Here is a 13,818-nt window from a genome sequence, read left to right as displayed (position 1 = left end):
CTAAGTCCCTGAAAATGTTTGCTTCACTCTGAAACAATTATTCCTTATAAAGCTTAAAAATGGTTTACAGATAGAGCCAAAGTAACCAGGTGTTCCTATAATTTTAATTCTACAGAATGTTCATAGAGTGGAGAACAGTCAACTGTGTACTGCATCTGAATTTAAATCACTTTTAACCTGAATTTAAATCACCTGAATTTAAATCACCTTTAATTTAAATCACCTTGCTTAACACCGAGCAGCTTGAGAAGATTCTCTTCTTTCATTTATATCAAATGAATGAGTGATTCTAGAAAAGACTAACAAGTCAGGACGAAAAAGAGTAGTGTTGCCAATAAACGACCACATGCAGTTCCATTTACCTTGTAATGCAATCAAGTTCTATTATGGAGTTTGTTATAAACAGTTTTAAAAGTTGATATAAGTGGGAGTCAACCTAGCTACTTGTAAAATTATTTGCCCTGTGTTTGGCTTCAAGTCTGACTCCTAGACAGACTAGTAGCAAATACAGTCAGAGAACTGGAAAGAATCAAGTATGTTTCAGAGACTAGGCTTGTAGTGTGGTTAGTGTAAGCGAAAGGACCTGAGCTGCATTCCTCTTACTGTGTGGTTATTGGAGATCCATAAGTAACTTGATGGAGGTCATGAGCAGTTTTGGAAAAGGGTGCTTGCCTGCTCTTGTGCTGGAGTTTTGTGGCAGCTGCTAGATAAGTAAAATGAAACGGAAAAACCCATGAACTACTATTCCACTCAAACGAACCTTATTAAATAGGATTTTGGCAGCCAGCAAATGTACATACAAAATAAAGTAACTCAAATACATAGTATATTCAGTTCAAATACTTCTAGCTGGCAGAGCCAGTTCTTTCCTCAGTAAACTCAAATGACTCAATTTCATCAAAGGGAGAAACTTTATGCACTTGAGAAGTGGATAGAAGAGAAGGATAGAAAAACACTAAGCTCATTTTTAAAAATAGAACTCTTTCTTTGAAACCAAAAGTTGTTGTTACATATAGTGAGATTTTGTCTAGGGATTAAAACTTATTCATTAATGTATAGCACATCATATAATTTAATTATTTTAATGTCATTTTCTACAGAGCAATATAGTTAATTTAGTATCATCAATATTGACCTTATACACATACAAGATTTAAGCCACGTCCTCCTCTGCTTACTGCCAAGTACAAAACAGCTTAAATAGGCTAAAAAGCTACATCACATACAACAGTTGTAGCAGATCAATTTTCATGTTGGATCAAGTTTACAGTATTGGTGTTTTGAACTTCCAAGACCCACACAGATGATACCACACAAAAACAGCTGTGCAAACTCAGGCGCAGGAGGAAGCAACAACTACCTCCTTTTTCCAGCACCACTTTTCCCTGCTTTACTGCTCCCACTGCCAGACTTGCTGGAAGATTTTGAAGAGAAAAGTCTTGTCATGAACTCAGAGACATCGGGCAGTTCGTGGTTGGAATTTAGCATATTCATTGACTGCTCCATTTCCTGCACACAAAAATCAGACAATCTAAGTGTAAACTATTGACTATTTAAGGCTGTTTCTGTAACATCAGTTGAACTGGCACATTAAGTAGCTTTGCAATTTCCTCGATCATGTTGCTATGCACTGGTTCTCTAGTGAGCACATCACTATAAAGATAATGTATTTGTGCAACCGCAGCCAAACCCCAAACTACACAAAGAAACTTAAAACAAACAAACAAAAACAAATAAAAGCACTCAGTATAGCCCAGGCAACCATGTCTCAAGTAGTCTTACAGGGCAGATACTTGTTATATAAAAACTATCAATTTTTCAAAGCTAACTGTAGCTAAGATACACTGATCCTCTGCACAATACTATTTAGACTTGTCTTAAGATTTAAGATCTTTAGATTTTAAGATCAATGTCCTCTTCTGGACTTTACATATTTTTAAGTTTTGCAGATTTGGCCCAAAGGTTTGAAAACCTAGTATTTATTGGTTTCAGAGTAACAGCCGTGTTAGTCTGTATTCGCAAAAAGAAAAGGAGTACTTGTGGCACCTTAGAGACTAACCAATTTATTTTAGCATGAGCTTTCGTGAGCTACAGCTCACTTCATCAGATATCTGATGACGAAAGCTCATGCTAAAATAAATTGGTTAGTCTCTAAGGTGCCACAAGTACTCCTTTTCTTTTTGCTAGTATTTATTGCACATCTAGCAGAAATTTTTAGAATTTCTTACATAGCTATCAATTACTGAATAGCTAGTTTACAGCTCTGATCCACTGCCTTAATATCTTCCTTTTCCATGTGCAGAAAAGGATCTTAAATGTGAGGACATCTATCCATCCATGCTTAACCTAGCTTTAGACAATTTAGCATAAATATTCTTTCATTTTGAAAAATAAACAAGTTATCTTCTTTTACAAAAGGAAATAAAGTATTTTATTAATAAAAGTTCAATTACTTTTCCAAAATGCTGTAACTTTTTAGTTATATTTTTATTATACCAGCCCTTAACATGAGGGACAGAAAGGCAATACAAACATTCAGAATTGTTTTATAATTTCAAGTATTTTTCAAGTAAGAACAAGCCAAAAGTTAGCTGGGTAGCCTGTTGATATTATTCCTATATTTAAATACTTCTACAAGAGCACAACTATTACCTTAGCTTTATATATTAGATATCAATATGCTGATCACCCAAAGAAAAAAAACAAGCAGTTGAAGAGTGTAGTAAAAGCTCCTTTTTCATAAGTGAATGAGTTTTAGGTTTATACTGCAGGGTTTAATACGTAGCCACTAAGGCAATGTCATTTTCCATTTTATTCTAGCTCTTAGATTTTAACACTTTCCCATTCCTCCAAGATAGAATCTTGATAGTCACTGAGACTTTCAACTTTGAATTTTTTATTACAAAGCCAAATTACGCAATTAATAAAAACTAAAAGATGAGGGCAGCTTGTCTGCCCTCAGCAGTGGATGAGTGCATGCACTTCATAAAGAACAACAGGTTTTTTTTTTTTTTTTTTTTTTTTGCGCTGTTTTGGCTTTTTTCTAAAACAGTCTCTACGATTTAACCTACTTCAACAGCATTTCATAGGTAGTTGGTCTACTTTCAAGTTTTAGCTTCTATCAAAGTTAAACCAGAGGCATTACACACCTTCTTCTGATTTTTGCTTTTAATAGATATCACTTTAAAGAGGTCTGGACACCTGCAAAGTACTACTGAAGACAGTGGTTTCTGAGAAAGAGGAGTTGGAACCAACTGAATCCCAAAAGAAGCAGCCACCCAAAGACAGACAATGAACATTTCTAGATAGTAGAAAAGATTTCGTAAACACCTTGAATCTCCATTTTGTCCTAGCTTTCCGCTATTTGGCATTTTGCATGGTAAAAGGACAATAAATTAGGATCATTTAAAAATAAGTGGCTACATTAAGGTTCCATATCAAAACACCTCTGACACCAGGAATAGACACCAGTAAACCATACATTTTTTGTGGTGGCACAGGAGGGGAAGAGAACACGAAGTCTTATGCCCCACAACACACCCAGAGGAGTCTATAAATAGTATACAAAAGCAAGCCCTGTTGGGTCTTCAATGCTTGATTTTAACAGTGAAGAATAAAAATTAGAAGATTTACAAGAGAACTAGGTGGAGAGAGATTTGGGCATTAATTGATTTTTGCAGAAGGTCTGGAAAATATCAGACCATAATACAATTCATAGCTATGCATAATTAAATTAAACTCTGTGTTCTGACCCAAGTGCAGGCTTATAGAACTGATACTAGAACTGAATAACGGTATTTGCAACTCAGGCCTTGTCTAAACTACTGGGGTAAGTTGACCTATGTTACGCTACTCCAGCTACATGAATAACGTAGCTGGAGTCAACGTAGCTTTGGTCGACTTACTACGGTGTCTACACCACGCTACGTCAATGGGAGATGCTCTCCCGTCAACTTACCTTATTCAACCGGGGAGTGCTCTACGATTGATTTTGCAGGTCTTCACTAGACCTGCTAAATTGATCGCAGCCACATTGATCTCCCATAAGTGTAGACATGGCCTCAGTTTTCACTGAATGAATACAGCTGTCTATTAGTGCGTCCCATAAGGCAACTTTCAGTTTGTACTGTGTTTGTTTTTTGTAATTTAATATCTCATCACCATTGTTTGCTGCAAATTTGAAATCCACTCATGTTTTTGATATCCACTCGTACTGAGCATACTTACTCGTCTCATGTCAGGATCACTGGTGTTGACAACTTTAGGCAGCAATACAAATATCAGTAATGGAAGAACCATCATCATAACCTAAACAGAAGAGAGAAATTCAAAGAACATTTCCTTAGTTTGAGTCATTGTTTGAAGTATTTTAAGAAAGACTTCAGTAAGCAGGAAGACATCTGACATTGAACACCTGAGAGGGAAAATTCAATCTTAGCTGGAAATCCATATTCTGAAACTACTGAAGATTTGGCTCAGTAACCTAGTCGTTCTATAAGATGCCAAGTAGGAGACTTCAGTTTAAATTCTGAATTTGGTGATTCATTGGCAGAGAATGGAATGTTTCAAATGGAATATTGTTAAAGCCTTCAACCCTGATTGCTACAATAAAGCAATGCACTCTAGGAGTGTGGAGGGCAACAAAACCATCATGAATTTTAAAGGCAACTGATCACAGGGGAGTTCCAGTGGGATGGGTGTGTGGAGAAGAGGAGGCTACAAAAAAACCCCTGTCATTTATTGAAAGGGAAAAAACAAATGAAATTATAGTTTTTTCCCCAAAATTCTATCAGATTAATCTTTCAGATACACTTGAAAAGGAAGCCCAAGAGATGGATGTATGTCAACTCGGATCCTACTTACACCGTTTTTGGGATGTGTGCACATTTGGTATGAAGTTTTTAACATAGGTGAAAAGTTGCATAATAAACGGACTGTAGTAGAGAGACTGTAAAAAGGTAAGACAAACAAGTAGGAGAGAAACATGTCAATTTTTAGAACACATCACCTCCTAGAAAAGGTGTCATTAGGATCTGTGACCTGTTCCATGGTAGATCAACCCAACCAAATGGAGTTTCAGGGAATCTCAGCTCATTCCCATCAGCAGTTCTGTAGCAAATAGAAGACTTCATTTTCCTGAAAAGTTATTTCAGTGTTTTAGGATAGTCACAGAATCGGATGTACTGATACGTACACTGCCACATTATAGGTCACTAGAGAGATACATAACTAAGGATTCTCAGCAGGACTGCAAAGAATTTAAATAAAATTTAGAGAGCAAGGTTAGAGTGCATGCCAACTATATCAAAGTGGTTGAGCTCTCAGATTCTTTAGAGACTGATTTTAAGAGAGAAGTGGATTCCTGAAACACTGGAAGCACATCTTTTGCCCGGTTCTGTTTGTCATAATTCAGTAAGAACTCTGCCTATGAAAAGATCTGCAGGCCTAAAAGTAATCAAGACAGTACTACTTAGCTCAATTTTAAATCTAGTCAACATCCCTTGAAGAGGAAAAGCAGGAACATGTGTGTGATGGGGTGTGTCTTTTATTTCTCTGAATACCCTCCTATTCTGCTAAAGCATGGGAACTCTCTGGGACATTAAAAATATCTAGAAGGATTTTGGTTGGGATTTGTCCATTTTCCTGATACACTATCCATGATTAACCCAGGATATAACAAAATACCCTAAAGATTGATTTATACATACATACACACACTATACATATATAGTGTCTTGTTTTGAAACTTGTACTGAAAGTCTTAAACAAAAACATTAACATACAATAACTGTGCATGCTCAGACGTATTAGGACCAGTCTACAGTAGAAGTTTAACTATCATTGGACAGAGGTGCCCTTAATTGAGCCAGACACAGTTAAACTTCTACTGTAGACTGGTCCTAATTCATCTGAGCATAAACAGTTAGTTTGTTAATATTTTTGTTCATGACCTTCAGAACAAGGCACTATTTACTCACCAAATTAGTTCTACAAAATTTTATATTGCAGTTACATGTGCTTTGCAATGGATGCAGATCCACAGCTTGCGCTTTAGTGTTTCCCCATCTTAGACTGTTCCAAGTCTTAACTCTTTTAAAGCTCTATTAACATAGAACCTAAGTATAGTGCACATACACAGCTTTGTTTATATTTGGGACTGACATTAAAAGGAGTAGTGTGCATTTTGGTTCTTCTGATTTGAAGACTATTTTAATTTGATAGCCTTGTTTTTTAAACAATCACATTTACAACTATAACATTGTCCAAGACAAAGTAAAGCTTAGTACCTAGAGAGCCATAGCATTCCTTTAACATATTTTAATACAAAAATGAATGCTTCAGGATGTTTAGGATGCATCATATTTTCATGTATTTGCCTGTGATTTCCCCCTAGATTGTGGTTTTGTTCTCTGCATGTTAGATTTTAATATGCTCACTTATATTCTAATTTAAAAAGTGTAAAATAAAGAAATAACGCTTTCATGATTTGAACTGGGAAAACAGCAGATAGCTTGATCCAACAGGAGATTAATATTTTTACTGTGAAAACTCATAATCTGTATTGGTTATTTGCAATTACCATTATGCTTAATGCTGCAATGCCTGCTCTTATTAATGAAAAAAGCAGCGAAAGAATCTTGCTGCTGGCTGAGAGTGTGACCCTTTAAGTCAATGTTGCAACCACCCCACTGGGTTCATCCAATTATCAGTAATAAGCATTTTTCAACTACCATAAACCTGCAATCGCTCTTCAGCTGGTGTAACCATTCATCTCTAGTAATGCCTCTTATTATGGACAATATATATGAAAAACAAGTTTATTTTACTGAGATTTCCAAACTGATTGTGTATTTTCTCTATTTTCACAAGTACCAAGAATTAATTTTTTTCTTTGCTTGGCGTTCTAACTGCTATGGATGGATGCTACCCTAAATCCGCTATTAAAAAGCTTTAAGGTAAAAATCTCAAATCAGCAGCAAATAGATTTGTGTGCTGCATCTATACATACCATAGGGTTCATTAGAAAGTCTGTCCATCCCCAAGACTCTCTCTTTATGAAGTAAGAAGGGGGTCCAGAAGATTTCATCTGAAGCGGGTATGGCAGCCTGACTACTTCTGACGTTTTGATGTAATTCACATATCTTGCTCTAGTGAAAAAATAAGTATTTTTAAAGCATTTTTAAAACCCTTTCCTCTAACTTGACTAGTCCTTTATAATATTCCCTCTGGTCAAAGCTTGTTACAAGACTACAAACTTAACAAGCTGCTACATGGAAGTGTGAACCATAGAAAACATTTGTCCAAATGTTACTCTTTAAGCAGTACCCATCATCCCATCCACTAATAATATCCCCTCTTAATATTTTTCCAGACTATCAATTATGGTAGAATGTATAAATTTAAAGTGGACAGGTAAGAAAACAAAACAGAAGATCAGATACAGTAGAGCCATTTGTTGGGAAGTGGTTGATGAAGAACTATTTGTGTTAATTTATTAATGCTGGTCAGAAAAGATTAGTCAGCTAACTTTACCATGAGACAATTTGATTAAAGCTTTAGAAAAAAATTCAGCTGTGACTCCAAGGTCTTCTTCAATACAGTTATGGAGATCTCAGTAACCAGCTAACTGGTAAACTTGCTTTGTTAAGTATAACTGGGAGAACACTTTCTTCTGGGTACTGAGTATCATAGTCCGGTTAAATATGGATTATAATGTTAACAATTTCTGAAGTGTCTGCTTAACCCCCCCATGCCGGAAAACAAGTGCATTACATTCACCAAAGCTCATTTTCAAGTCTGGCATTCGACAGGAACAAATACTGGAACAATCTAATTCAGTGATACTCAGACCTCAAAAGTTCAAGAGCCAAATTAGCAATCAACATTACCCAAAAGAGACACAGTAGAGTGAATTCATTGTTTAAATATAAATGTATAGTACTACAGTAAATGAAACAGTATGATAGGGGAAATATTTATATTTATATCATATAATGCAAAGAGCTACAGGAGGCACGTTAAAAGAGCCACTTGCACCCAAGCCTCTCTCTGAGTACCAAAGATTCTAATTACGTCTGACAAACAATCAGTCGCACCTCAACCTAGGATTCCTTTTTAAAAATATTTTACTTTTAAAAATTTAAAGTATGTCATGGTTGTTAATAGGATGAGACATCTAATGAGCTTGTAGGTTTAAGCTTTCAAATAAGACAGACAACATTATGATATATTATATGCAAAGACTCGGTTAATGCAATATTCAATTTGAAATGTTAATTTTTCAGAACCAGAAAAGTAAGTATTACAGTTCCCATAGGCACCTTTATTCCGCCTCTTGTGCTTATCAGTTATAACAGGATTTGCCATTGTATGATCACTTAACGTGTCAAGTTAAAGTTGCTACATACGTATAGAAATTAAAGAAAAAGTAAAATTTAACCATTTTTATTTCACCTTACTAGTTCAAATAAATCCCTCTTATTGGACAGGACAGCTATTCCTTTGTACTGTGCGCTGAATAGTGTACAATAATGTAGAGTTGTGTATTAGGTTATGTCTACACTACGCAGATTTCAGCGACATGGCTGTGCCGGTACAGCCGTGCTGCCAAAAGGTGAGCAGTGAAGCTGCTGTTTGTTGGCAGGCGCAAGCTCTCCTGCCAACAAAGCGCCGTTCACACCAGCACTTGTCGTGGACAAAATTTTTGTCTTTCGGGAGGCTGTTTTCTCCAACACCTCTGAATGATAAAAGTTTTGTCTTTCACTTGCCAGCGTAGACAAAGCCTTAGTGTGCACTAAGACGCCCTACTGTAACGAACACAAACAAAGGACGCAGCTAAAGTTGCTGCGGATGAGGAAAGCATAGACAAACAGTACAGGGATCTGTGCCATGGTCTAATAAGAGCACTTCAGAATTTAGGAACACGTATGGTCCTTCATTCTCCATACTAACACAGCAACCTGCTCCACTCCTGGAATAAGGATGTGCGTTCTTCAAATAACTACTTTAGACTAACTGAAGGAGAATGAACAAAACAGCACAGAGAGATTCCAGGGACAGAGAGATGGAGACCGTCTTCCTGACTCAGACAGAAAGTAACCAAGCAAGACAGAAAGGGGATACATACTAAAAATGGAAAGAAAAGAATCTCAGGAGACCACTGGAAGCCTCTCAAAAAAGAAAGGAGGTAGAGATTTTAGGGGCAGATTTTATTTCACATTGCCTGCTATCAACCCAATAAATTATTGAAGTGATGAAAGGAATCAAAACTCTTCCAAATCTTTTCCATTCACTCATATTAAAGTAGCGAGAATAGGGAGAAAAAAAATCAAAATAAAAGCTAAACTTTTGAAACTAAATTTCCATCTATAAATAACTTTTGAAAAAAGGTTTCAGAGTAACAGCCATGTTAGTCTGTCTTCGCAAAAAGAAAAGGAGTACTTGTGGCACCTTAGAGACTAACCAATTTATTTGAGCATAAGCTTTCGTGAGCTACAGCTCACTTCATCGGATGCATACTGTGGAAACTGCAGAAGACATTATATACACAGAGACCATGAAACAATACCTCCTTCCACCCCACTCTCCTGCTGGTAATAGCTTATCTAAAGTGAACACTCTCCTTACAATGTGTATGATAATCAAGTTGGGCCATTTCCAGCACAAATCCAGGTTTTATCTCCCTCCGCAGAGGGGCATTGCTGGCACATGATGGCATATATCACATTGGTGGATGTGCAGGTGAACGAGCCTCTGATAGTGTGGCTGATGTTATTAGGCCCTGTGATGGTGTCCCCTGAATAGATATGTGGGCACAGTTGGCAACGGGCTGAGGTTGATGGTGGGATGGAAATTGTTGAAATCATGGTGGAATTCCTCAAGGGCTTCTTTTCCATGGGTCCAGATGATGAAGATATCATCAATATAGCGCAAGTAGAGTAGGGGCGTTAGAGGACGAGAGCTGAGGAAGCGTTGTTCTAATTCAGCCGTAAAAATGTTACCATCCCACCATCAACCTTAGCCTGGTCCAGTCCACACAAGAGATCCACTTTCTGGACACTACAGTGCTAATAAACAATGGTCACATAAACATCACCCTATACCGGAAACCTACTGACCGCTATTCCTACCTACATGCCTCCAGCTTTCACCCTGACCACACCACACGATCCATCGTCTACAGCCAAGCTCTGCGATACAACCGCATTTGCTCCAACCCCTCAGACAGAGACAAACACCTACAAGAGCTCTATCAAGCATTCTTACAACTACAATACCCACCTGCGGAAGTGAAGAAACAGATTGATAGAGCCAGAAGAGTTCCCAGAAGTCACCTACTACAGGACAGGCCTAACAAAGAAAATAACAGAACGCCACTAGCCGTCACCTTCAGCCCCCAGCTAAAACCCCTCCAACACATTATTAAGGATCTACAACCTATCCTGAAGGATGACCCAACACTCTCACAAATCTTGGGAGACAGGCCAGTCCTTGCCTACAGACAGCCCCCCAACCTGAAGTGAATACTCACCAACAATCACATACCACACAACAGAACCACTAACCCAGGAACCTATCCTTGCAACAAAGCCCGTTGCCAACTGTGCCCACATATCTATTCAGGGGACACCATCATAGGGCCTAATAACATCAGCCACACTATCAGAGGCTCGTTCACCTGCACATCCACCAATGTGATATATGCCATCATGTGCCAGCAATGCCCCTCTGCCATGTACATTGGTCAAACTGGACAATCTCTACGTAAAAGAATAAATGAACACAAATCAGATGTCAAGAATTATAACATTCATAAATCAGTCAGAGAACTCTTCAATCTCTCTGGTCATGCAATTACAGACATGAAGGTTGCTATCTTAAAACAAAAAAACTTCAAATCCAGACTCCAGCGAGAAACTGCTGAATTGGAATTCATTTGCAAATTGGATACTATTAATTTAGGCTTAAATAGAGACTGGGAGTGGCTAAGTCATTCTGCAAGGTAGCCTATTTCCCCTTGTATTTTCCTAACCCCCTCCCCCAGACGTTCTGGTTAAACTTGGATTTATGCTGGAAATGGCCCACCTTGATTATCATACACATTGTAAGGAGAGTGGTCACTTTGGATAAGCTATTACCAGCAGGAGAGTGAGTTTGGGGGAGGGGGGCAGGCAGGGGGCGGAGGGTGAGAAAACCTGGATTTGTGCTGGAAATGGCCCAACTTGATTATCATACACATTGTAAGGAGAGTGATCACTTTAGATAAGCTATTACCAGCAGAAGAGTGGGGTGGGAGGAGGTATTGTTCCATGGTCTCTGTGTATATAATGTCTTCTGCAGTTTCCACAGTATGCATCCGATGAAGTGAGCTGTAGCTCACGAAAGCTTATGCTCAAATAAATTGGTTAGTCTCTAAGGTGCCACAAATACTCCTTTTCTTTTTTTGAAAAAAAAGATATAAACAATTGAAACTTAAGGTCTAAAATGAAAGTACCAACCCTGTCCGAAGTACAGTGAGTTCAAGCAACACTAATACTGCACTACCAGGCAGATTCAATTTGTTTCAATGGATCAATGCAGAAATAATCTGAAGGGCTCACCTCATTTTGCCTTTTGAAGTTATGTCCACTCGAACTGGTTCAAACCTATAAGCTGGGGATATAACTTCTACTACGTAAGATCCAGAAGGTATATCATGAACCACAAAACTTCCATCTGTCCTGAGGAAATAAAATAAAGATTCATCACGCTTCAACATACAAGAGACTATTAGAACTGACAGTTTTTTAAGATGATTTATACATAGAATCATAGAATATCAGGGTTGGAAGGGACCTCAGGAGGTCATCTAATCCAACCCCCTGCTCAAAGCAGGACCAATCGCCAATTTTTGCCCCAGATCCCTAAACGGCCCCCTCAGGGATTGAACTCACAAACCCAGGTTTAGCAGGCCAATGCTCAAACCACTGAGCATGTGATGTCACCTGATCATTGTCATTCAGGGACATTAAAGAGTAGCCTATACATTTCAATAGATACTATCAGAGTTTACAAAAAAAAAAAAGCTATGAGGGAATCACTGATGACATCACAATCAGGTTCCCAGAAATAAATTGGTGGAAGCTTTGCAACGGTGACTGAACTACTTGTACTACACTGTTTTTGATTCCTATGTTACAACATCTGTGGAAGGCAGCTCCCTTTGCCTGCACAAGCTGCCTAACCTCGTGGGCCACTGGGAAGGCTGGGCAAGTGAGAAATGTGGTCTGGCTCTGCCCATAATTCTGTGGGTTTTTCCTGCCATAAGTAAGGGAAGGGGGTTAAGAACGCCAGCCACCCACCGATCATAACGAACCCTACACCATCAACCCAGGGAGCAAGTAGGAGCGAGGGGCACAGCCGCGGCCAGGCCGCCAAAGCATCAACAGGCCCAGCGGGGCGTGACAGCAGGGCGGCTCGGCAGGGCGCGCTCAGCCCCCGGAGGCCGGCCAAGTGTAAGGCGTGCGGAGGTGTAAGGCGGCCCGTGACGGGGAAGGGCGTTTGCGGCAGGAGCCGGGCGAGCGTCAGCCCAGCCCCCGCTCCCCAGATCGCCCCCTCGCCGCGAAGGGCTCCCGTCAGTCACCCGCTGCCAGTCTAGGGAGTGGGCAGCAGAGACCCCGGGAGGGGCGATCCGCCCGGCGGGGACTAACGGCCCTGCTGACCCCGGCAAGCGGCGACTGCCCACCCCCGGCCCGGCCTCTTCCCGAGCCCCTCCGCCGCTCACTTGAGGAAGCCGACGTGCTCCTCCCCGTCCACCAGCACCCGGGCCGCCGCGATCCAGTCCTGCGGCTTCACCCCGGGCACCACCGCCCGGCCCTCGATTTTAAACCGCTCCCCGGGGCCCGGCCCGCCCGGGGACTCCCCCGCCCCGGCCGCCTCTGAGCCCCACGAGCCGCCGGGCAGCACCGACGCCACCAGCAACAGCAGCACCGAATGGAGCGGACCCGGCCAGGCCGCCATCACAGCCGCCGCTCCCGGTAGTAACGAAGGCGGAGCTAGAGCAAGGTGGAGCGCACGGGCAGCCTCCCTCAGCGCATGCACCAAACAGGGCGATGGAGTTCAACGCATGCGCAATAGAGTGCGGAGGGGGAAAGAGGGCGGCCGCTCAGAGCATGCGCAGAAAAAAGGCTAGCCGATTAACCGGCTGACAGAGACTGAAACTTACAGCGCATGCGCCAGAGGAACGCCGCTGGGAACGAAGCCATCGTGCGAGTCACGTGGCGGAGGAGCGTCTCTGGAGGGGTGAAACGATTGGCCGTGAGGGTTACCGAGGCGGAAGTGTTGATGTTACTTTGCTGGCATGAGGTGGGTATGTGGTTGGTGCGGCTCCTGTACCGGACATGGATAGTCGCAGAGCGTGGTTATGACCCCAGATATGTCGTCATCAGGCCCTTTTAAAGCTCGGCCAGGCATGCTGAGGGTGGTTCAAACAGGGTACGTCGCGCACAGCGCCACCTAGTGGCTGAACCTCGCAATACTATTCAATTTTTCACATCCCACGTGTACCTCCCCCGCCCTCAGGTCTGCGCCCCAACCCTTGACAGTGTTTACAGGAGCCGGCTGCTGCTGAAGTTCAGTGCGCTCGGTCAGCTAACGGCCTCTGCGTCATACTGTTTTTCTAATGACACAGCAGTAGTGCATAACGCTTGGTCATCTGACTGTCCGTTCGTGGTGGCAGCGCTTGGCTGTGGTCAGGCTGGAGTCCTGGGGTCTTCTCGTTCAGCATCGGCCTTCTGTAGAGTCATTTCAAAAAGTTAAAAAGTTTTTTTCTCCTGCAGA

The 13,818-nt window shown here is 40.9% G+C and overlaps 1 protein-coding gene across 1 annotated transcript; it reads right to left on the bottom strand.

Annotated features, from left to right (window-relative positions):
- Positions 1 to 1,054: 1,054 nt before the first annotated feature.
- On the bottom strand, positions 1,055 to 13,077 carry EMC7 (ER membrane protein complex subunit 7). Its single transcript, XM_077818925.1, has 5 exons — positions 12,764 to 13,077; positions 11,601 to 11,720; positions 7,010 to 7,148; positions 4,228 to 4,308; positions 1,055 to 1,509 (listed from the first exon to the last, which is right to left on the bottom strand). Exons 1-5 carry the CDS (start codon positions 12,997 to 12,999, stop codon positions 1,357 to 1,359), a joined length of 729 nt encoding a protein of 242 aa, XP_077675051.1. The 5' UTR covers positions 13,000 to 13,077; the 3' UTR covers positions 1,055 to 1,356.
- Between the last annotated feature and the right edge of the window lie 741 nt (positions 13,078 to 13,818).

The sequence above is a fragment of the Eretmochelys imbricata genome, chromosome 6 (assembly GCF_965152235.1).
Source record: "Eretmochelys imbricata isolate rEreImb1 chromosome 6, rEreImb1.hap1, whole genome shotgun sequence".
Lineage (NCBI taxonomy): Eukaryota > Metazoa > Chordata > Testudines > Cheloniidae > Eretmochelys > Eretmochelys imbricata.
The sequence above is the reverse complement of the archived record's forward strand: the minus strand, read 5'-3'. Positions and strand labels throughout refer to the sequence as shown.